The sequence below is a fragment of the Brassica rapa genome, chromosome A09, assembly GCF_000309985.2.
Source record: "Brassica rapa cultivar Chiifu-401-42 chromosome A09, CAAS_Brap_v3.01, whole genome shotgun sequence".
NCBI lineage: Eukaryota > Viridiplantae > Streptophyta > Magnoliopsida > Brassicales > Brassicaceae > Brassica > Brassica rapa.
Window position 1 is genome coordinate 14,934,966 of NC_024803.2, and position 21,704 is coordinate 14,956,669.

A 21,704-nucleotide genomic window follows, 5' to 3' on the forward strand; every position below is an offset into this window, starting at 1 on the left:
TCTTAAGAGTTATTCTTGGGTTCACTCCATAGGGTGAACCTCTAGGTTCACCAACCAATAGGATTTCATTATTTCAAATTCGATATCTTTTAAAAAAAGAAACAAAATATTCTCAAATTATATTATGTTTTTAAAATAAAAAAGTAAAAAAAGATAGTAGTTACAGAAAAAAGAATTAAAAAAAAATATACATATATTTTTAACGTTGTCAACAAAACACTAAACCCTAAATCCTAATCCCTAAATCCTAAATCCTAAACCCTTGGGTAAACCCTAAACCCTTGGGTAAATCGTAAACTCTTGGATAAGTCCTAAACTCTAAATAAAAAAACACTAAAACCCTAAACCTACTTGAGTGTTTTAGTGTATAGTGATTTTGATTTAGAGTTTAAGATTTATCCTAGAGTTTAGGGTTTATCCAAAGGTTTAGGGTTTAGGATTAAGGGTTTAGGGATTAGAATTTAGGGTTTAGGGTTTAATGTTATGCTGATGACGTAAAATTTTTTTTTTGTAATTACTACTATTTTTTTTTTACCTTTTAATTTTAAAAATATAATATAATTTGACAATACTTTGTTTTCTTTTTTAAAAAATATTGAATATAAAATAAAACAATCATATTGGTTGGTGAACCTAAAGATTCACCCTAGGACGTGAACCTAACAATAAGTCATATCTTAACCGTGCTTAATCTAGGTAAATCCGATTGACCAACCGGAAGACAAGGTTGGCCACAGCAATAAACTCTAGGACACTTTCCAAAAGTCATAGTTTTTATACTTGTCTAACTGCAAATAAACAGATGCATCTTTTACAGAATGTTCAATATTAAAAACAATAGTATTGTAAAGTTATTAATTAAAAATTTAAAAAATTGGGTATTTTTATATTGTTATTAAGAAAACACTTAAGACTATACATGGAGATTTAGTCTCCCAACCAGAATGTTTGTCTTGTGTTTGAACTGTCATAAGATTTCCTACCAAAGATCAAATATACTTTCAAATCTTTAATCAGAAATGAGATTTGGTATTGATTTTTTCGTAGAACTGCAACTTAATATATCAAGATGCTGTAAGTGACACTGAAATTGAAAACCAGAAACGAAAAAGTACAAGAGAATGGTACTACATAAACACTGTAACAATCGGTCTTGTTCTCGGTCCAGCCTACAACTTGGTCTCTCTATAGACCAACTTGTTTGGTCACGTCGCAATCTCATCAACCTCCGAGTTAAAGACAAAACTTGGAAACGTGGTCGTTATGTCCCTGCAATTGAAATTACAGACCTCGAGCTTACAAAACGGCACCAAAATTTAAACAAGTTGATACGTTTATGATAGTAAGGTAAACACAAACCTCAGGTATGGAAGAGTCATTATTTTAAGCAAAGACGGGTTCTTGATTACGAAGTCGCTCCATTCTGTCTTACCAATCTTCCCATCCCGATCCACATCTGCATCCTCAAATGTCTGTTTACGAAAAGCAAAGGACATGAGTTTTATAAAGTTAGAGTCTTTGCTTTCGCAGAAGTAGAAGTTGTAAATAAACAAGAAACCTGATCGAGTATCGCTTCTATGGTATCATCAGCTAGTTTCATTTCAGATTCGCAGAGAAGGGCAATCAACATTTGCTTCACCTACCAACATCATACACACGATTATGAATGTCAGCAAGGAATCGTTCACTAAATGATTCAGAATCAAGAACATTCATTCATGAGATCAGTTGTGAGAACATTTTTGAAACTGAAAACAATAAATAAAAATGTATACCTCTTGGCGCTCAATGTAGCCCGTGCAGTCCATGTCGTAAAGCCTAAACGTGACTGAGATATAATACAAAGCAATGTGAATAAAAAATCGCTGGAAGGATTAAAAGAAGATATACTGAGTGATCCAATAAAGTCATTTATGGTCAACTTACAGTCTGTTTTCTCTTCTAGAGAAGCATTCGGGTGGAAAACATTGAGTGATCTCACAAAGTCTCCAAAATCAATGACTCCTTTTCGTTTAACATCAAACAAATCAAATATCTGCAAAAGAGGGGATATTATCATTTAGTACAGAACCAATCTTTAAGTCAAATGTTCTTGAAGACTTTTACCCTATTGGCAAACAAATTTTCCTTCTTTCTGTTCTTGAACAAAGCAAGTTGAAACTCTTCCTGCAATACAAGTTGGTCGAGAAATTAAGTAACAATATCCAAAAGTGGGCCAAGAAAACTTCAATTTTCAAAACCAAACCAATAAAAAAAAAACAGAACAACAAACGAAGTCAACTGTCAATAAAAGGACTTGGTGAGCAATAAGGAGCCAACAGATCAGTATGGGACACAATTGTCACCTAATAATAAATTGGTGAAAGTCAACAAAGTTGACGTATATTATGAAATATGGATCTAATAGTGCATTGATTATCAGTAGTACCTTGTTAATCAAGCCATCATCAACAACGGAGCTGCTTATGCTCTTGAATAACTCGTACAATGCCTCAACTTCACTCACACTAACTGGAAAAAAAAAGCCATCACAGGGAGATTAGTCATTAAGATCAAGTCAATTCAGTAAAAACAATAGTATATAGCAATAAAGAATGGTGAAGAGACGCTTCTTCAGATTACTATGATCAAGATTCAATTGGATAGTACAGGAAAAGTATATACTACACAGCACCAAGCTATGAAGTGGATGATCCAAGAAACTAGTGGAAATAGAATGAACAAAGTTGCAGATCAAACAGAGTATGAATAAAAGATAGTTTTGAGATTGTTTTGGCCAAAACAGATACGTTGAGTTAGCTACAATTCATAAACCAGGACGCAATGATAAAAGAGCGATCTTTAAGCTCATGCTTTTGGACATTATCGAGCAAAGTAGAAGAAGATGAAACGTGTGGTGCAAGTTAAACTTACAAGCTGTCTCTGAGGCTAGCTTGACAGGGTTCTCATGTCCAGGATATTCTCTCGCAGCCGTGGAATGTAAACAGCCCATTTACAGATGACAAGTAAAACGAAGAAGAAGCTTACTACTACGATTGATACAATTGCTAATTCTGAGAATGTAAAGCTTGATTGCTGATAATACTAGTCCTCATCGTCATACAATCTACACATGTTCAACAGAACCCTAGAATCAAAGTACGAACAAAAGAACTCGATGATTGAAAAAGCATAAACCCTAGATGCGGGGATCCAAATACAAAGATTCTCAATCAGATTCGAAATCAATCGAAAAGCTAAACAGGGTAATGCAGGCGCGGCGGCTCCAGAATCTCCGAACCGATAAATTGAACGGTGAAATCGAATTCAGTACTTTACCTACCGAGGGAAGGGCTCGCCGGCGAGGTGAGCCAAGAGGGGAAGGGCTTTTCGAGAAGACGAAGAAGATCTGTGAGACGAATGATGATCCGACGGCTGAGATTAACTGTGCCTTTATTACTGGGCTTTTTTTGTTGTTGTTCGGATTGGGAGATATATTATGATGAGAGTTTATAAGATGACTGACCATCGTTCGTTCGTGTGAACGTTTGAAAGCGTGCGGACCACCAAACTTGATTGATTTTCTTTTCTTTTCTTTTTCAACCAAACCAAACATTTTTGTTACTTTTACGGTGTGCAAAAGTGAGTGAACCACCACAATTGACATTTTACCTTGCAAGTTTTACAAATTTTCTTCAGTTTTTTGTGATGATGTTGACATTTTTCAGGTGGATAGCCCTTTTACTGGTACATTTTCTAAGAGTATATATATATATATATATATATATATATATATAAGGGGAATTTTTTAGAAAGATAAAAATGAGAAATTGTGTTTTCATTTGAGTATAGAATAACCAATAGTAATGGTATAGTCTAGAAATCAGTAAATTATAGTTGTAGATTCAAGATCATTGGATCGGAAGGATACACAAAAATTAATTAATTATTTGTATAGCTAATAATAATAGATTCAAATTGATTCTCTCGTTTTCATTATCTATATTGATGACCATAGTATTCAAGAATCTCGTAATAAATACAGCAAGGGGGCTGCCGTGTTTATTTATGGGCAATTGTCAATAATAGCAATTTTTGAAGTTTATGTCTCAAAAATAGCACTAGAAGGAGAAAGTCACAAAAATGACATTCATTAAAGGGTAAAATATCCCTAATACCCTTGGTTTAAAATTAAATAAACAAACAAAAATAAATAAAAATAAATAAAATAAAATAAAAAAAATAAAAAAATAAAAATAAAAGAAATTTTTTTTATAGTTTCAGATTATGTGTTTTCAGATTCGAAATTTTTATAATTTTTTTTTGAAATTTTTTTTTTGAAATTTTTTTTTCGAAATTTTTTTTATTTTTTTTCAAATTTTCTTTTTATAATTTAAAAATACTTTTTGAAACTGTTTTTAAAATTTTTTATTTTTTATTTTAGTATTTATTTTTTATAAAATTTTAAACCCTAATTCCAAAACCTCACATCTTAACTCTAAACCCTAAGGTTTGGATTAATTAACCCAAGGGGTATAAGTGTATATTTACCTCTTTAATGAAACCTATTTTTGTGACTTTGAGCCTTGAATGCTACTTTGAGAACAAAAACTTGGTTTGGTGCTATCTTAGTCTTTTTCTCTTTATTTATATATATAATCAAGATTCATGGGTCATATACCTTTTGGGATAAACGAAGAACTATAAATACTTTCAGTCACAAGTTATTGGGTCTAATCACGTACCAGTGCAATACAAAAATGCAATAATCTAAGTTAATTACGTAATATCAATCTAAAATAAGAAATGTGGCTTTCCATTATTATCTATCTCCATAAGACATGATCAGATCATGCATGCTACTTGAATTTGAAACTGAGATCCTGTCTCTAATTAATTATTTTGCATTGGATGTAAAATAGTCGTTAATAATGATGAGTTCGTCAGTGATATCTATATATATAAAGTAGAAGGTGTATTAGAAAACAAAATATATGTAACATTTTGATCCAATATACATGTCTCCATATATCATTTAATTCATTTCAATTATTATTGACTATATTTATTCGTTGAACTGAGAATATTACCTACAAGTACAACTTACAAAACATATATAACAAAAAACAAATCCTCTATATACTAAAGCACAAGTCACTTCACCAATTAAATTCTGACACATGGAATATGTTTAAAAAAAATAATAATGTCAATTCAAAAATTAATTTGCGATTCCAATTTTTCTCAACATCCGATAACTAAGTCCCTATAAAAAAATCAGAGTATCAACACCAGTTACACCACGTTCAGAAAAACCATCAACACCACGTTCAAGAGTAATGATCATGATTCAAAACTGTTGTATCTTCCATATTTCATCAATTAATTTTAGTTTTTGTTTGATCTCTTCTCTCTTACGTTTTCTCATTCTTCTTCTCCATAGCTTCATTTTTTAAAGGCAAAAATCAAAATTACAGACTAAAAAGGACGAAGAAAACACATATACAGACACAGAAAGAGGGATGCTTGAGATGAAAAACCAGCCAAGGTAAAAGACAACTTAGACAAGATAGCAAGATAATTTTATATTCATCGCTTCGTATTCTTCGTTTTTTTGAATGAGATTTTTGACTCATGCAAAATAAAATCCATACAGGTTTATGATTACTCTTAATTTAGATTCAATTTCCTTCTATTCTCAATCAATAATCTATTAAATTTTTGTTTTTGCATATTCTAGATAAGAAATAGCCTTTTGAGTTTTTCATAACTTATTTCTTCAATAAAAGAATAGAAAATCAAAGCTTTGTCATTAACGAAGATAACAAAATATTATTTTAAAACAAAAGTGGAGATAACTAAATATTAAAACTAAAGTTATTTGATCCATATAGTGTATTGAGAAAAGAGACGGAAGAATACAAAGTTATGATTTGGTGGAAATTTTTGGCAAATGAAAGTTAGAAATCAAGGTTAGTTAAACTATTTTTTGTTGACGAAAAAAACTATTTTTTTAAGGTTAGTGAAACTAAAAAGAGCCAAATTCTTCAATGCTCAAATTATAATTCATGATGTTAAATTTCTTTTTTAAAATAATTTTCTCTTCTAATAAACATAATTTAAGTTTCTGCATAAACATGGCACTGAATTTTTTCTGTAGAATACCTTATATAGGCTGTAGTATTCTACATATAAAGTCATCTTTATGCTACTTTTCTGCTTCTACTTAAACATTTAAACATGGCATTGAATTCGTCGCTGATCAGTATGTTGCTTGACTTGCTGTCTATGTGAACTACTTTTGGCTCAATTGCTTCATGCAGATAAGCAAGACTACACAGACGCACAGGATGATTAGTATGCAGGGCCGAGCACAGCCCAGTAAGGTTACGGATGTGTAAAGATAATTTTCTCTTCCCAAATTACGTTTACTCACTATGGTCTACATATAAAGTCATCTTTAGAAATTGGAAAACTCATATGGTCAAAAAAGAAAACTGTAATAAACTTTAAAAAATATATGTCAATAACATACTCACTATGGACTAAATCAATTTCTTTTTTTTTGAAAAGAAATCAATTTCTTTTTTGAACTAAATCAATTTCAATCTGCTGAAAATTGTTTATTACTTGGTGTGATAATTCAAAGAAAGAAAGTAATATTAACCTCTTTTTCATTATAAATTTTATAAATACATTATATATATATGTATATATATTTAAAATATATTCACATAAAATAACGTCCGTGCTAAGCACGGGAGATAATACTAGTTAAGAATATAAATCGTAAGTATTGATAAAAAAAACTATTATGTTGTAACTTGTAACCAATGATAAAAAAAAATGTTTAGCCGTTTCGGCAACCATCTTTCATCTTTGTCAATTTCTTCAATAGAGAAACGAAATCAAAGTCGTGATTCACCAAAATCTTTCTCACGGGGATTCGAAGATGACGACGGATAAATAGACATCATACACTAAACCGCAAATCGTAGGATAAAGAAAATCGTTTGATCGTGACAGACCAACGAAAAGTTGCAACCCGGTTTAGTTTTTGGTGTTTTCTTTTATTGGACTTTCTTATGTGAGCCAATTAAAGGTCCATTATAGTTTTTTTTTTGTCGACTATCCATTTATACTAGATCAAGTGGTGGCAGACGAGCCGATTCTCCGAGGAGCATTTCCGTTTGTCTGTATCTGATCTATATGGAAAAAAATATATCCTCTTCGTCTTGCTTCTTTCGCTAGCACGTCTGCTCGTCTATTCCTACTTCGAGAAATATGAGACAAACTCACATCCTCAAAATCCTCCTGAAGTCTTTGAAACATCTCGATCTCTGTCGTAAAAGTAGGCCACTCCATCGGGTTCATAGTCATATACACTAGGTCCGAGCAATCTGTCTCGAACCGTATCGAAAATATCCTCATTTCTCTTATACATGAGCCTGCCCAAAGTAAACCTTCCATCTCAGCATGCAAGGCTGAGAGGCTCCTGTTGCACGCCCGTAATCCAAAATGTTCAGAGCCCAACTGATCCTTAAGACTCCACCCTAGCCCACTAACGCTGTCATTATTGATCCACGATGCATCAATTCGACATGTAGGGATTCGAGGTATCCAAAGGGGCACTATCTCCTCTTCTATAGCAGGAGGGTCATAATGATCCAAGGCCCATTATAGTTCAAACTCTAAAAACTATCCGTTAAGAAACGCGTGCTCTGCAAAGAAGCATAAATACATAACAGATACAAAAGCTTATCGACGGATCTGAGTTATCAAAAGGGGTTTTGATTCTCCCACTTCTTCTATTTTAGTTGAATCGTCCATCTCTACTCTTCGATGATCAGTAAGTCTTTTATTTCTCTACATCAATTCGTAAATTTGTTTTACAATTTCTAAGTTTGCGTAATCGCGATTTTTTTAGGGTTCATATTTGATTTTGGTTGTGATCTTGTTTCAATTTCTATAGATTGATTTGTGAATTCGTCTCAAGATATCTGAGTTTTGTAATTGTTTTGTGTTCGATTAATTTTCAATTAGGCTGCTAATTTCGATTTTTATAGGGTTGTGAGTTTCTTAACCGTTCATATCTTGATTTTGGTGTTGGTCTTATCTTTAGGGTTTATGCTTCGAATTTGTTTTGAAGCTCAACTTCGCTTGGAAGCATCATCACGGTTGGCTGGAAGTTTCTCTTGTCACCGAGGTAAACTCTCCATCTACGCTTGGTTTTATGTTTTTTTTTCAGACCCAAAAGATCGTTTAGCAGACATTAATCTCATAGTGTTCCGTAATATTCTTATTAGGTTGGTAGTGCGCATAAGGAAATGAATGTTATGAGATGGAAAAAATGACACACGGCTTAAAAGTTAAAAAAATGTCTTTACATAAAGACTAAGAATCAGTTTTCCACTGCACACGGCTTAAGACAAAGACTTTATTTTGCTACCCACGGCTTAGAACAACTAGATGGAAAAAATGTACCCACGGCTTTGAGCATGTCTTTAGACAGAGACTATATTGCTTTTTGGATGATGGAAATGTACCCACGGCTTTAAGCATGTCTTTAGACAGAGACTATGTTGCTTGTTGGATGAAGGAAAGTAAGTACCCATGGCTTTGAGCAGGTCTTTAGACAGAGACTGTTGGTTATTGAATGAAGGAAAGTACCCAAGGCTTTCAGCAGTCTTTAGACAGAGACTATGTTGGTTATTGAATGAAGAAATGTATACCCACGGCTTTAAGCTTGTCTTTAGACAGAGACTATGTTGCTTGTTGGATGAAGAAATGTATACCCACGGCTTAAAGATTGTCTTTAGACAGAGACTATATGGCTTGTTGGATGAAGAAAAGTACCCACAGCTATGAGCATGTCTTTTAGACAGAGACTATGTTGCTTGTTGGATGAAGAAAAGTACCCACGGCTTTGAGCAGGTCTTTTAGACAGAGACTACGTTGCTTCTTGGATGAAGAAAAGTAAAGAACCCACGGCTTTGGGCAGATCTTTAGACAGAGACTATGTTGCTTGTTGGATGAAGAAAAGTAAAGTACACACGGCTTTGGGCAGGTCTTTAGACAGAGACATGTTGCTTGTTGGATGAGGAAATGTACACATGGCTTTGCGAAGATGAAAAAAAAAACTATTACGGCATAGAGCATTCTTGTGACAAAGACAAGATGGCTCGATTTTGAATCGTTGGATGGAATAACGACCAACATATACAAAAAGTCTTTAAGACAAGGACTATGAAATTGAAAACTGACTCGTTTTAATAATACCCACGGCTTTGATCAGGTCTTTAGACAAACCTTATAGGTCGATTTTGACTTGTTGGGTGGAAAAACTAAACCACACCACAGCTTTGAGCTGTCTTTTAGACAGAGACTAGTGGCTCAACTTTTAAGATGATGGCTAGAATAAGTACACACCACACACCTTTGAGAGATGAGTCATTTTTTTGACTTGTTAGATGAACAAAAAAGTACCCACAGCTTTGAGCAGTCATAACACAAAGACAAGATGGCTCTCAACTATGACTTGTTGGCTGGAATAACGACCAACAAATTCAAAAACGTGGAAACAGAATCCTTCACCATAATGAGGCTTAGACAAGTCTGTAGACAAAAACTGTAGATCTGTTTTGACTTGTTGGATGGGTAAAAACGAACAATAGTCTAAAAAGATCTTGTAACAAAGACTGAACTGAAAATGGGTTAGTTTTGAATGTGTTGGATGGAATGATACGACCAACAGATTAAAAAACTCTCAAAACATAGACTATAAATTGAGAACACTATCTTCGCTTGACCGCAAGGCTTACTATATGGATTCGGTTTCACTTCGTTGGATGGTAAGAAACGACCAACTGCTTTAAAAGGTTATGACTTAAAAGACTGTAAAATAAAAAGTTGGTTTTTTACTCTACTACAAGGCTTAAAATAAAAGTCTCAAGACCAAGACTATTAATTGGTTTCTGCCTTGTTGGATGGATAAAACGACCAACAGGCTACAAAAGGATACTTTACCCACCACAGCTTCAACGTCTTTATACAAAGACTGTGTATCGGTTTTGATTTGTTGGATGGAAGATACGACCAACAATTTCAAAAGACTATGAATCAAAGACTGATTCTTAACTTTACCTACCACGGCTTTAATAGGTAAGCATGAGTGAAGCAAAGACTAACTAGTTCTTATTTTTTCAGGTATGTGCTAATACATTAAGAAGATTTCAATTGTAGCAGACTTTTGTGACAGGTAAGTACTTTTGAAGCTTGTTGTAATTTAGTTGATACAATCATGAGATCACAAGTAGAAGAAATATATATATAGTTAAGTAAAGACGAATTCTGATTTTCACAGGACATTATGTTTAAATAAGGTTCCAAATTCTTATTTTGACAGCTTGAAGTAAATACTAACTTTGATTTTTTTCAGGTATGTGGTTCAAAAGGTGTTCATACATTCTCTCATGGTCGCACATTAGATTTCTAAGTTTAGCCAAACTGTGCGACCAGGTGTATGCTTTTCTACACTTTCCTTTGATAACTTGATATTAGTACATATGAAAAGTAAAAAACTAGAAATACATATCTAAACAGATTTATAGTTAGGTACACACATGTTTCTTAGATAATTTATTGGACAACATTACTATCTTTGATTTAGTATCTATCAGATTACAAAAACTTATTGTTAACATATCAATTGTTAAAAAGTCAAATTTATTTACGGTATTTTGAATACCACATTGTGTGTTTATAGCGTTAGTAGTATATATATTTTCTCGGTTTTGATGCTTGTGTGATCATAAGGTCTTTCATATCCTGAGTTGATCTTTATTATATTATTCTTGATCTAGTACCGTGACAGTAATATCTCTTCGATTAGAACAAAATATTTTCTGGTTTGATACTTTATTTTGAATGTAACTAAGACTCTTGTAGACTATGGTATACTTTAATAGTTTCCTTGAATCTTGAATGTTTTTTTATGTGTTATGCTATGAATCCTTGGTGAGCATTCTAAAGATACGAAATGACACCCTCACAATCTTACAGTTAGTTAATTGTTAGTCTTAGGAATTAGGATTAAGGCATTCTGCATCATTACTTTATACGTTGATGATTATTGACTCCCTTGGTCTCACAGGCTTACAGATTTTATGGAACTTGGAAATATTGAATCACTAGTGTTTTTATTAGTCAAACGAGTTAATGAGTTCTATTGTGACGTAGGAACTATTGGACTTTTTAAGTTTGAGAAACCCAAAAATCTCATTTTGCCTATGAAAGAACATCGACATCTGCTTTCCGGCAAAGCCTTTGCCCATCGCACACCATCTGTTTTGTAACCTTCTTTTCTCAAGTTTTACATTTTCTTCATATTAATTAATGACCCAACATAGCCTTAACCTAGCCTGTGTTTTCATCCTTTCTTCCCTATCAATAGCTTTCCGTCCCAGGTTTCTTAAAGCTCAAGTAAACTCGTTAACCTTAAGCAAATCAAAGCATCTTCGAGTTAAAGGAAGAGATCTGGTTTACAAAGTCAATGACCTTCCTTAGTTTCTCTACACTAATTTCTTTGGGACTAGTTTAAAGAGATTTTTTCAAAGCCAAATAGATTTTGCGTTTATCTTGAGACTTCTTTCACTGATCACAAACATCACATGAGAAAAGAGGAAACAAAAAGCGAGAAAGTTTTTGTTCACTTCTTTGAAGAAACCGTCGATGATGATGATGATTCCGGCTCTTTCCAAGCCGCTTGCCATTGTTTGTCATATAGCGTCGTCTCTTCGATCAGACCCTTGAGTTTCTCCAAATCTTCGTTCTTGCGGATGAAAAGAACTCCAGCTACAGCCACAAACAAGAGCGTTTTGCAGAAGAAGTTTCCCATTTGATCAACAAGTCCTACTCCTGTAAGGCTGTCAACAAAGTAAGCCATGAAGAACCCTATCATCGCAGCACGACCTGCAAGACAAAACAAACACTTCAAACAATCAGATTAAGATTAGTTGCAAAGTACAGATGATTTGAAAGAATCACCATTGAGGAGTTCAGCTTCTGGTAGATGGTATCTCTTCATCCACGCCCACCATGGAATGATCGAGGTGTCGAAAAGAACAGGCTCAGCGTTAGTAGTTGTTTCCGGGTTATCTTCAAGCCACTTCCTCCTCTTTGCCTCTACAATTACACAACACCATCACTCATCTTCCTATACCTTAATTACACAACCAAAGCAAGAAGCTTCGTAGTAACAGAGCCTTAACCAAAATGATTCTGTTTCTAAACCTAAACCATTTTGAACATTATTAAAGATTATAACTTTGAAGCAAAACATTACTACACATAACACAACACAACACGAGTGGAGCTTTAGAGGATCTAACCAGCGACGATAACAGAATCCCAATCGGTTTTCCCGTCTTTCTCGAACTGTTTCAGATCCCAAGTTCCCTTAACCCACTTCGCATCCTCAAACTTGATTCCCGTCGCCGTGGTTGGCAGATCAGTCTCGTCGGAGGAGCTTTCCGGCGGAGATTTAGCGGGCACCTCCTCTACAGAAACTGAAGCGGGCTTGGGAATCTCTACGGTGGTTGCAGAGACTGCAGCAGAATCGGGTGTTGACGCACCGTTGTCGGAGGAAGCTCGAGTGAGGGAGAGGAGAGAGAAGCGCTTGGTGGAGAGGAGAGGGAACGAGATCTTGGGGGTGAGACTAGGGTTATGAAGTGAAGAAGATATCGGAGGAGAGAATAGCGCCATGGATATGGACATTTTGTTGCTCCTCTACTCTCTCTTCTGCTCTCAGTTTTTGAGAGTTATTAGTGTTTGAATGTGTGGTTTGAAATGAGCTTGTGAAAGAGATGTTATCGTTGATCGTTTTGGAATGCATGTCGTTTTTATTATCTTCTTTTTTTTTTTGTTTAATAAAACTACGGGACGTTTTAGTTAACACTAAAACCGAGACTGTTAATGGGCTTTCCGTATATAAATAAAAGCCTGTTTCAACTGAGGCCCAAAGTGAAGTAAAAACTCAACCAATGATAATACGAATTTTCTCGAATTGAGCAAGTCTTCGTCTTCTCTTCTCATTTATTTATCAAATCATACGTGGGCAGTTCCTATTGGTTCTATGACGCTGATTTGCTTCGCGGCAAAGTTTCAACTCAAAGCGACGACCTGAATATTTCAAGAAGTTTCCGGAACTGTCCTTTCCCGTGTTTTATGCTGCCCCTACACCTGTAGCGAGAAGGCGAAGTCCACATGATCAGTAAGGGCATTATCGTCAAAGTATCTCTAAACTTGAGGCCCTATAAATAACGAAAGTCTTTCTTTTTCAGATATTATCTTATCTTCGTTAATAATATCGACGCGTTTAATTGATTTTTCTCTCGCAAAAGAAGAAAACATGGAATCGTTCTCGTCCTTCTTCGATTCTCAGCCAGGCAGCAGAAGCTGGAGCTATGATTCTCTCAAGAACCTCCATCAGATCTCTCCGTCCGTCCAGAATCATCTCAAGCGGGTAACTTCCTTCTTCCTCGAACAAACCGTTGTTTCTTGATTAGAGACTATCACCGTATGATTTGTATGAGATTCGTGTAGTTATCGTGGTTCTGATCGCTCTGGTTGTCCCGATTTCATCTCAATTTGGTTTCCTTATACGTATAACCGAACGAATCGTTGGGAGTGTACTTCCCCCAAATTTCTAGGGTTTCTAATTATGTCGATTTAGTTTCTGCCAAGGAAGATTGAAAGTGAGAGGAGCGAGTTAGCCCCTCATATATTAACTTATGGATATAACGATTCTCTTTGTATTCGTAAATGATAGATCAGTGGATTTACTGATCTGGATTCTTATGTTTTGTGTGGTGGATTTTGTAGGTTTATCTCACTTTGTGTTGTGCCCTTGTTGCGTCTGCCTTTGGAGCTTACCTCCACGTGCTCTGGAACATCGGTGGTATCCTCACAACCATTGCATGCTGTGGAAGCATGATTTGGCTTCTCTCATGTCCTCCTTATCAGCAAGTATGTGGGGTTTATTAATCACATTTGCCTTATTGTTATCGTTTCGCTGAAATGTTGTTGTCTGTTTTGGTGCAGCAAAAGAGGCTCTCACTTCTCTTCCTGTCTGCCGTTCTTGAAGGTGCCTCTGTTGGCCCCTTGATCAAAGTGGCTGTTGATTTTGACCCAAGGTCTCTTACTGATCTTATATTTTGATCCACTGCTCGCCACAGATGTGTTCATGTTGAATTGTGTCTTACAGACAGTTATTTTCTGTTCTTTTGTTGCTGCAGCATCCTTATCACTGCGTTTGTCGGAACTGCGATAGCGTTTATCTGCTTCTCAGGAGCAGCGATGCTGGCAAGACGTAGAGAGTATCTCTACCTCGGAGGACTTCTCTCTTCTGGCTTGTCCATGCTTATGTGGCTTCAGTTTGCCTCTTCGATCTTTGGTGGCTCTGCCTCTATCTTTAAGTTTGAGGTACACCAAACGTCTCCTACTGTAAAGTGTTCTATATTTCTCAGACTCCTCATTTTGTTACGAATCTGTTGTTGTAGCTCTACTTCGGATTGTTGATCTTTGTGGGATACATGGTGGTCGACACACAAGAGATTATAGAGAAGGCACACCTCGGCGACATGGACTATGTGAAACATGCGTTGACCCTTTTCACCGATTTTGTGGCTGTGTTTGTCCGTGTTCTCATCATAATGGTAAGTGCATTTGTAGCTGATATTTAAGTTGTTTAATTTATTTGTTGTATAATTATCCTCCATTGATGAGTCCTTCCTTGTGTTGTACAGCTGAAGAACTCGGCAGATAAAGAGGAGAAGAAGAAGAAGAGGAGAAACTGAGACTAAAAGTGACAAGGAAAGCTAATAAGAGTGGGTGTTTTAAATAACATGAAAGCTTTGGTGTTTTTACGTGTTAGGACGCACTTTTGGTTTGCGTATTCCTCTTATCGCACACGATTGTAAATGGATCAAGTAGTTTTCGTTTTTGTCTCGACTCTCGTTCACTTTCGTAATGTCCAAAGTATTTCCTCTACTGTTTAAATCACTTTGAGATGCGAATTAGCAGGTTAACAATAAAGTATTAGGACCATTTTCTTGAGATTTTAAAGTTTTGTTATAGCTTTGCATCTGGTAGGCCAAAACATATAAATTTGGGCCTCTGAGTGTGTGAAATGCTCCGAAACCTCGCTCTCGCCGTCTCCTTTTTATGATTCGGCAATTGGTAGGAACGTTTGGTTTGTGAAGCCTCTGACATTTTAAGGGTCATAAATATTTTGTAAAATACTTCATGCAAGATTTTCTAGAGTATATACGGTTATTAAAAATTTAATAAATATTTATAATTTAATTTATTTATAATTTAATTATATATTTTCAAATAATTTTTTATTAATAAAATTTAATCAATTTAAATATTTTAATTAATTTTTCTTAAAAGTATAAATAAATACTTTAACAATATAAAAATCTACTTTTGTGGAATAAGAAAAAAATTTAAAAAATTTATTGATTATTTATATTATCTTCGCAATTTTGAAGATAATGTAAGGGTCATTAATATTTTAGTTGATATCTATGACTATATTATCTTCAAAAATTTGAGGGTAATTTTTTATTTACTAGACTGTACCGAATCCGGCTGGCCATTAGACGGAAAAGATTGCGTGTCGTTCACCTTGTGGCTTAGCAAGAAAGTTATGGATTGCATCAACCGTGGTTGAGTAACGTCCGTAAGGATGTCAATCAGAGAAGTAGCCAAAACGCCAGTGTTAAGTGTGTCCAAATATAACCCAAATCTAACCGACACTGAGATATTGTTTCGAACCAGCCCATAAAATACGGTTCAGTTAAAAAAGTTTCCAAAAGCGTTTAGATACATGTCCTCCATACGAACAAGTATTTGCGTTTGATCTCTTTTTAACTTTTACTAGATCTCGAACAGTGCAACTGAGCGGATTTTAGTTTTCATTTATTTTTATATAAATATTTTATTTTCAATTTTAAATTGATATATATTATAATCTATGTGTATCTATCAATTAAAACATAATAAATTTACGGCATATTTTTTCATTGAATAAATTGTTTCAAATTTTTACATATATTTGTATCTTCTTCTATATATATATTTACAGATTATTATTTCATTATTAAAATCATAACTATATATATAAAGATTAGTCAAATATAGTTTTATTATCATATTCAAAAATATATTTCACAAATATAGATTTTTTTTTTAAAAAATTAAACTTTTCGCTTCATAGATTTATATTATCGAGTAAATAATTAAACATTTAGTTTTTGTTTTATTTTTCAAATAAACTATATAGTTTAATGTAGTAAAGATTAATTATTGTTAGATAATATGATTTTTGTTATTTAAAAAAAAAATCTTTATAATTTTAAAAGTTAGGAGATATACTATTACAACATTAAATTACATCTATTTAATTTATACTATCTATAAATCCAATAGATCATTTATTGTTTTTTTTTTTGGTAAAAATGTAAAGATATTATTACCAAGTTTTTTCGTTTTTGACAGAAAATACAGAGGTTAACAAGAAACAGATAAACGGAAAATAAATCTAAACACAAACTCGATTTAGCTAAAACGGGACGAAAGACACAAACTACCTAAACCGCTATCCCCGAGGCTCGGCCATGTCCACAACAACAGCTTGCCGCAAAAGAATGAGCCAAGTTCAACCGAGAGTCGGAACCCGGTAATTTTGGCCTCCCCGATGATCCGCTCTTAAAGATAATGGCCCATCCGAGAACAGCTTGCCGAGGCTTAGTAGCACAAACCCACAAGAACAGACAACAAGAGCAGAGGCCTACACACCCGCAGAAACCAAAACCGAGCTTTTATTAGACCCGAATACGACCTATACATGATGCCGTTCCGAGCAAAAAGGGGCTGCAACCTCCGAACATCCCATACCGAGCCCAACCTGCACACAATTGCCTCGCACACCACCACAAAGAGCACAAGCAAACCCAAGTGATGCTGGGATGTGAGCGAAGACCGAGCTTTAGGAAGTGGCGGTCAATGACCAGAGAACCACCACACGCTCGTCGTCGCCGAGAACCGACGAACTGAAATTGGAGACGCTAGGGCCGTCACTTGCCTCAACAAGAACGGGATTTGAAACAGGGCACACCAGTACAGAAACCGCAAAGAGGAGGGCCAAAGGTGAGGAAGCAAAGTGAAAGGCCACTCAAGCGGACATAGACGACCGCTCTTTAAACCTCCCATATGACCTACGCGAGCCGGCCACCGAGCTCAGACACCATCCCGCCTGCGTGCTGAAGCTCACGAACTCGCCGCCGTGGTAGAGAAACCCACCAGCACACACCACGCTAGGAGGAGGATACTCAGGTTCAAAAACCGACGAGAGACACCCTCCGTAAACGAGAACCGCCTGGGCTAGAGCAGCGAACCGTCGAAACCCAGGAGAGGACACCGCGACGCTCCTCCTCACGAACAGAAAAAAGCAGGACGAGATCTGAAAGAGAAAATCGATCTCCAACCATACCCCAAAAAGCCGACTGCAATCTCCACCCACCGCTCGACTTTCTCGCCATTGTTCTAGAGAAAGCTGCGAGACCACCGGATCAAAACTCCTCTGCAGCGGAGCAATTTCCGGAGCCAAGCCCTAGCCCAGAACAACGCACATATCGAAGGGAGCGAGACAGATGGGATAACAGCAAAACGAGAGAAAGAAACTAGACGGAGGGGGCCTCCAGTCACCGTACGCGCCGCCACGCGCCGTCGGTGCCGAAGGAGACGAAGCTCAAGTTTATCGTCTTCAAGAGATAAGGTGGAGAGAGAAAGTTAAGGAAATTTCCTGTATTTTACTTTGTCCCAATGTTGATCATTTATTGTTTAAATCTAATTATTGATAATCCAATAAAAAATTTTGGTAAACCCAAAATTTAAATAATAAAATTAAAGATTAAATGTAATATAATTTTTTAGAAATATATCCATTAGGTCTATTTTTTAAAAATCACACATGAAACTTCTGTTTAACTTTTAACATATAAGATGTTCTTAGGCTATCGCATCAGATATTATCTTATTTTTCCTTGAAACTGTTGTTTCTCTCTATGCTGGGTCATCTAAATATTTTGAACCGACGCTGAATATCTACTACTGAAAGAAAATATTTAAATCTCAGATTCGGACTCCATGATCTGTGTATGCTAGTAGAGGTTTTCTACAAACGATGAAACCACAAAGTCTAACCGATTGATAATTATAACTGATAAGCGATGCATGAATCACTATGGTTGGAAGTTGAAGTAAATGAAATACCAAAAGAGGAACCAATTTTAATTCTCGAAAACATTATCTAGATAGAAAGAATAAACGAGACTGGACCTATTATTAATGTCGAACTTTTTCTATGTAATCGTTGTCATTTTGCGCTGTAGTGGTTGTGTTTTTATTAGCATGAATGTGAATTGTAAGCATATCATCATTTGGTATACTTTGTTTTTATTTAAGCACTACTCGTGCATTACCTTTTCTAACTTTTTTTAACCTTGTCTCCTCCATTAGTTCCATCGCCTCATCTCCACCGTCCGGCTCTATGATCACTCCATTATTCCATCAGGATCTTTGTAAAATAATTAGCTCGCAGTTCTATAATAGGGTCACGAGTTTTTTTACCGTTTCGTTCTTTCTACTCTGTAGCCTCAACAGGATAAACTTTTGTATTGCGTACAAAATTATTTGACGTTGTACTTATATACTTTTTTAATTATTATATACTTTATTATATACTTATAGTGTTTTCCTTATATAAAAGTACTATTACATTTGATTGAGACTCCACATTGTTTTGGAATTACGTAACAACAAATCACTATTTTCTACATTTACTTTTTCCTCGAAATGAAAACCTATTGTTTGATGCATCTCATCGTAACATGTTATAGCTTCACCAAACCTGAAAGTTATATGTATCTTTGATCATGGATGATTGCTTATTAAATTTACTTAAAGTTATATCTGTATGGTTAATTTAATGGGAATAATATAATGCGGATGCGGTCGACATAGAGTTATGTACCTAGATTAGTTCACTAATCACATTCACGAAACAAAGTGGGACCCATGACCGCAAATACTTTAACCAAATCAAACGGTGCTACGAATAGTTGTGTCCATGATCGTCGTCATTACGGCCGGTGACTTTACAAACCATTTTTATTTTGTTTTGTTTGATAATGAAAATCTGTTAATAAATGTAAATATACATTGAACGTCATGCCATCACATACTTTTGAAATAAGTTAAAACCTTCTTTTTTTTTTTTCCACTGTGAACTGATATCATATTAAACAGAAGTTGATACAAAAACAAAAAAGCCCAGACAAGAAGGCATAAAAACCCAACATCATGCACCTAAAGATTTAAGGCCCATCAACAGCCCAAAACCTAAACACATCAGAAGAAGAGTCGACAACAACGTGTTAACCGTACGAAGAGGAAAGCACGTGTTGGGACAGCCTTCACCATCTTCACCGACTAAGATTCGTCGCCGGAAACCTACCGGAGATAGAATCACGATCACAAGCCCTCCAATTTCAGGGCATACACCGATGGAGAGCCTCAATCGACCAGATTCGAGATCTCATCCATCCCCACTCCACACACACACACACAAAGGTTTACCCAGATCAGAATCATCACCCAGCGGAGAGCTTCATCGAGCTATTCGAGAGATTGTCCGCCTCACCACAACACCAATCACACACCAAACATACTCTTCCCGGATTCTCATGAACACCGAAGAAACACACCTCCAACGACTGTATTGGACGTTTTGGGCTTCATCAGCTACAACACATCCCCTGTTTGGAGAGCATCAATCGATTAAACACCGAGATCTCATCCAAACCCATAACCGTGGACCAAAGCCGAATAATTTCGCATAGAAGATCGCAAAAAAACTGGAGTCAAAGCCAGCTACACGGCGTCAAAGAGACCACCGTGCACCAGATTGAAATAAGTTAAAACCTAATCTTATAAACTAGTCTTATCTTTATATATCAAAAGGACATTCAATTATTTACGTCAGTATCTAGAATTTAAAATTAAAGTGAAAAGAACCAATTTATCTTATTGAATTCATATTTTCCTTCCTGGCCTTTTAAATAATCGTTATTTCTTGGTTTAAACACGTGAAGTTACATGTCATAAGTAACAAAAAAAACACACATGAAGTTACATTTTATTAAGAAAGAATTGTTTGTGACAAAATAGTAACTTAATATATATCTACCAAATGCATTATGCATATCAGAGCAAACAAAAAAGAGAAATAAGACTGACTAGTAGAAAAAGATGTATTCATTAGTAATTAACAGAGAACTAAAATTTATCTTTCAATGTTGTAAACATTCAACTGTAATACAAACATTTATCATGATACATGATTGTACAATTTAATTAGAAAAAGTAAAGCTAAAAAATTGAGGAAAGTAAAGTTAAAAATGCATTTTTTATTTAATATATAACGTACTGTTCCACGATCTAATCAATATTTTATTATCTACATATATCTATTTTCTTATGACTATTATTATTCTTCTCATTATTAAATACTAATTATCTGATTGGAATATCAAAAGGAAAAAAACAAATAAGAAGAAAAAGTCTAGAGTCAACAAGAAGGAACCATAAGGCACAAGCAATGATATTCCTCCAGCCACCCACCCATCGTCACTTTCTTACCATTAGAGGTTTCTCTGCACATTATTGAGGTTAGATCAATTATTTAGTTTTAACATATTCAAAATATATTCCGTTAATTACGTTTGGTGCATTTTAGACGCAAAGAAACACATTCGAACAATCCCATCCCAGACTATGCAATTAATTTCTTACTGATTAGAGGAAATCCAGGTTTCAAGTCCCGGAAAGAACGATTTATTAAAACAATTATGCAGATTACGGAAGAAAGGCTTACAAGGGATCTTCAACATGATGCAAGTAAATCTGGCCAGACGTGAATCTTCATAGGACGGCTCATGTGATGCAGTTAGGCGTATGTCCTCATAAGACAGGTAGTACTATCGGTTGTCGAATCGTCTATGTAATCTTTCTCATTATAATTGTAATATCATAATAAACCAGCGTTAAAAAAAAAGAAACACATTCGAACCAATAACTAAAATTAGTTAAACTTCCCATGTCACTATAAATTTGTTTTAGTACTTTAACCATTAAATATTTTCTATAAAGTATTGTGATGAGGATGACTTATCTTCTTTTTTTTTTAATAAAAAAACTTGAACGATATATGTATATATAGTATGCGTGCCTGCTATACATTTAAAAATGCATTTACCTTGGGCCCCAAAATATATTATGATTTTAAAGGTCTCCAATTTAACGAGAGTGTGCGGGTGCCCTAGTGGGTTTTGTTGTTACACAACCGATTTTTAGTGTCCCATATTCGAGTCTTTTCTTTTTTACTTATGTCTTTATTTTATTTTTGTTTTGATGAGAATTCTTATGGAAATTCGATCGATAACTTAAACCAAAATTAAATCACAAACGGAAAATAAATCTTTTTTATTTATGGTGTTCGTTGTCACCATCTTATTTTCTTACGCAGTGATATTTCTTTCATCTCTTTTCTAGTTGGTAATAGTATATAATGTTATATTATATGTTTTTGTTTTAGTTTT

General features: G+C 34.9%; 3 protein-coding genes and 1 long non-coding RNA gene across 7 annotated transcripts; 2 read left to right on the forward strand and 2 right to left on the reverse strand.

Annotated features, from left to right (window-relative positions):
• Positions 1–987: 987 nt before the first annotated feature.
• LOC103839550 (calcineurin B-like protein 9) lies at positions 988–3,523 on the reverse strand. 4 transcript variants are annotated; one of them, XM_009116052.2, is made up of 9 exons: positions 3,323–3,491; positions 2,914–3,106; positions 2,429–2,511; positions 2,107–2,166; positions 1,927–2,035; positions 1,776–1,828; positions 1,559–1,639; positions 1,360–1,472; positions 988–1,269 (listed from the first exon to the last, which is right to left on the reverse strand). In XM_009116052.2, exons 2-9 carry the CDS (start codon positions 2,990–2,992, stop codon positions 1,206–1,208), a joined length of 642 nt encoding a protein of 213 aa, XP_009114300.1. In that variant the 5' UTR covers positions 2,993–3,106; positions 3,323–3,491; the 3' UTR covers positions 988–1,205. The 4 variants fall into 4 exon arrangements, with proteins under 4 accessions (XP_009114300.1, XP_009114301.1, XP_009114299.1 ...); XM_009116053.2 differs by having other exon boundaries at positions 3,319–3,485; XM_009116051.3 differs by lacking the exon at positions 2,914–3,106 and having other exon boundaries at positions 3,319–3,523.
• An 896-nt stretch (positions 3,524–4,419) lies between these two features.
• LOC117128489 lies at positions 4,420–11,818 on the forward strand. Its single transcript, XR_004451797.1, has 2 exons — positions 4,420–7,081; positions 7,652–11,818. It is a non-coding gene; the product is annotated as an uncharacterized LOC117128489 (long non-coding RNA).
• LOC103839547 (light-harvesting complex-like protein 3 isotype 2, chloroplastic) lies at positions 11,476–12,828 on the reverse strand. The gene is made up of 3 exons (XM_009116049.3): positions 12,369–12,828; positions 12,025–12,162; positions 11,476–11,949 (listed from the first exon to the last, which is right to left on the reverse strand). The coding sequence occupies exons 1-3, from the start codon at positions 12,751–12,753 to the stop codon at positions 11,687–11,689; spliced, it is 786 nt and encodes a 261-aa protein (XP_009114297.1). The 5' UTR covers positions 12,754–12,828; the 3' UTR covers positions 11,476–11,686.
• A 455-nt stretch (positions 12,829–13,283) lies between these two features.
• On the forward strand, positions 13,284–15,095 carry LOC103839546 (bax inhibitor 1). Its single transcript, XM_009116048.3, has 6 exons — positions 13,284–13,501; positions 13,861–14,004; positions 14,080–14,171; positions 14,274–14,460; positions 14,538–14,693; positions 14,784–15,095. Exons 1-6 carry the CDS (start codon positions 13,388–13,390, stop codon positions 14,832–14,834), a joined length of 744 nt encoding a protein of 247 aa, XP_009114296.1. The 5' UTR covers positions 13,284–13,387; the 3' UTR covers positions 14,835–15,095.
• Positions 15,096–21,704: the final 6,609 nt, after the last annotated feature.

Bases quoted from the DNA above. Each gene is read 5' to 3' on its own strand.
- LOC103839550 (XM_009116051.3), bottom strand. From the start codon at position 3,508: ATGGTCAGTCATCTTATAAACTCTCATCATAATATATCTCCCAATCCG. The intron at 2,512-3,318 runs GTAAAGTACTGA...TTTTTTTTCCAG, and splicing joins GCGAGCCCTTCCCTCGGTAG to TTAGTGTGAGTGAAGTTGAG. The intron at 1,829-1,926 runs GTAAGTTGACCA...ATTATATCTCAG, and splicing joins TCTAGAAGAGAAAACAGACT to TCACGTTTAGGCTTTACGAC.
- LOC103839547 (XM_009116049.3), bottom strand. From the start codon at position 12,753: ATGTCCATATCCATGGCGCTATTCTCTCCTCCGATATCTTCTTCACTT. The intron at 12,163-12,368 runs GTTAGATCCTCT...GTGTAATTGTAG, and splicing joins GGATTCTGTTATCGTCGCTG to AGGCAAAGAGGAGGAAGTGG. The intron at 11,950-12,024 runs GTGATTCTTTCA...TTTGTCTTGCAG, and splicing joins AGAAGCTGAACTCCTCAATG to GTCGTGCTGCGATGATAGGG.
- LOC103839546 (XM_009116048.3), top strand. From the start codon at position 13,388: ATGGAATCGTTCTCGTCCTTCTTCGATTCTCAGCCAGGCAGCAGAAGC. The intron at 13,502-13,860 runs GTAACTTCCTTC...TGGATTTTGTAG, and splicing joins TCCAGAATCATCTCAAGCGG to GTTTATCTCACTTTGTGTTG. The intron at 14,005-14,079 runs GTATGTGGGGTT...GTTTTGGTGCAG, and splicing joins CATGTCCTCCTTATCAGCAA to CAAAAGAGGCTCTCACTTCT.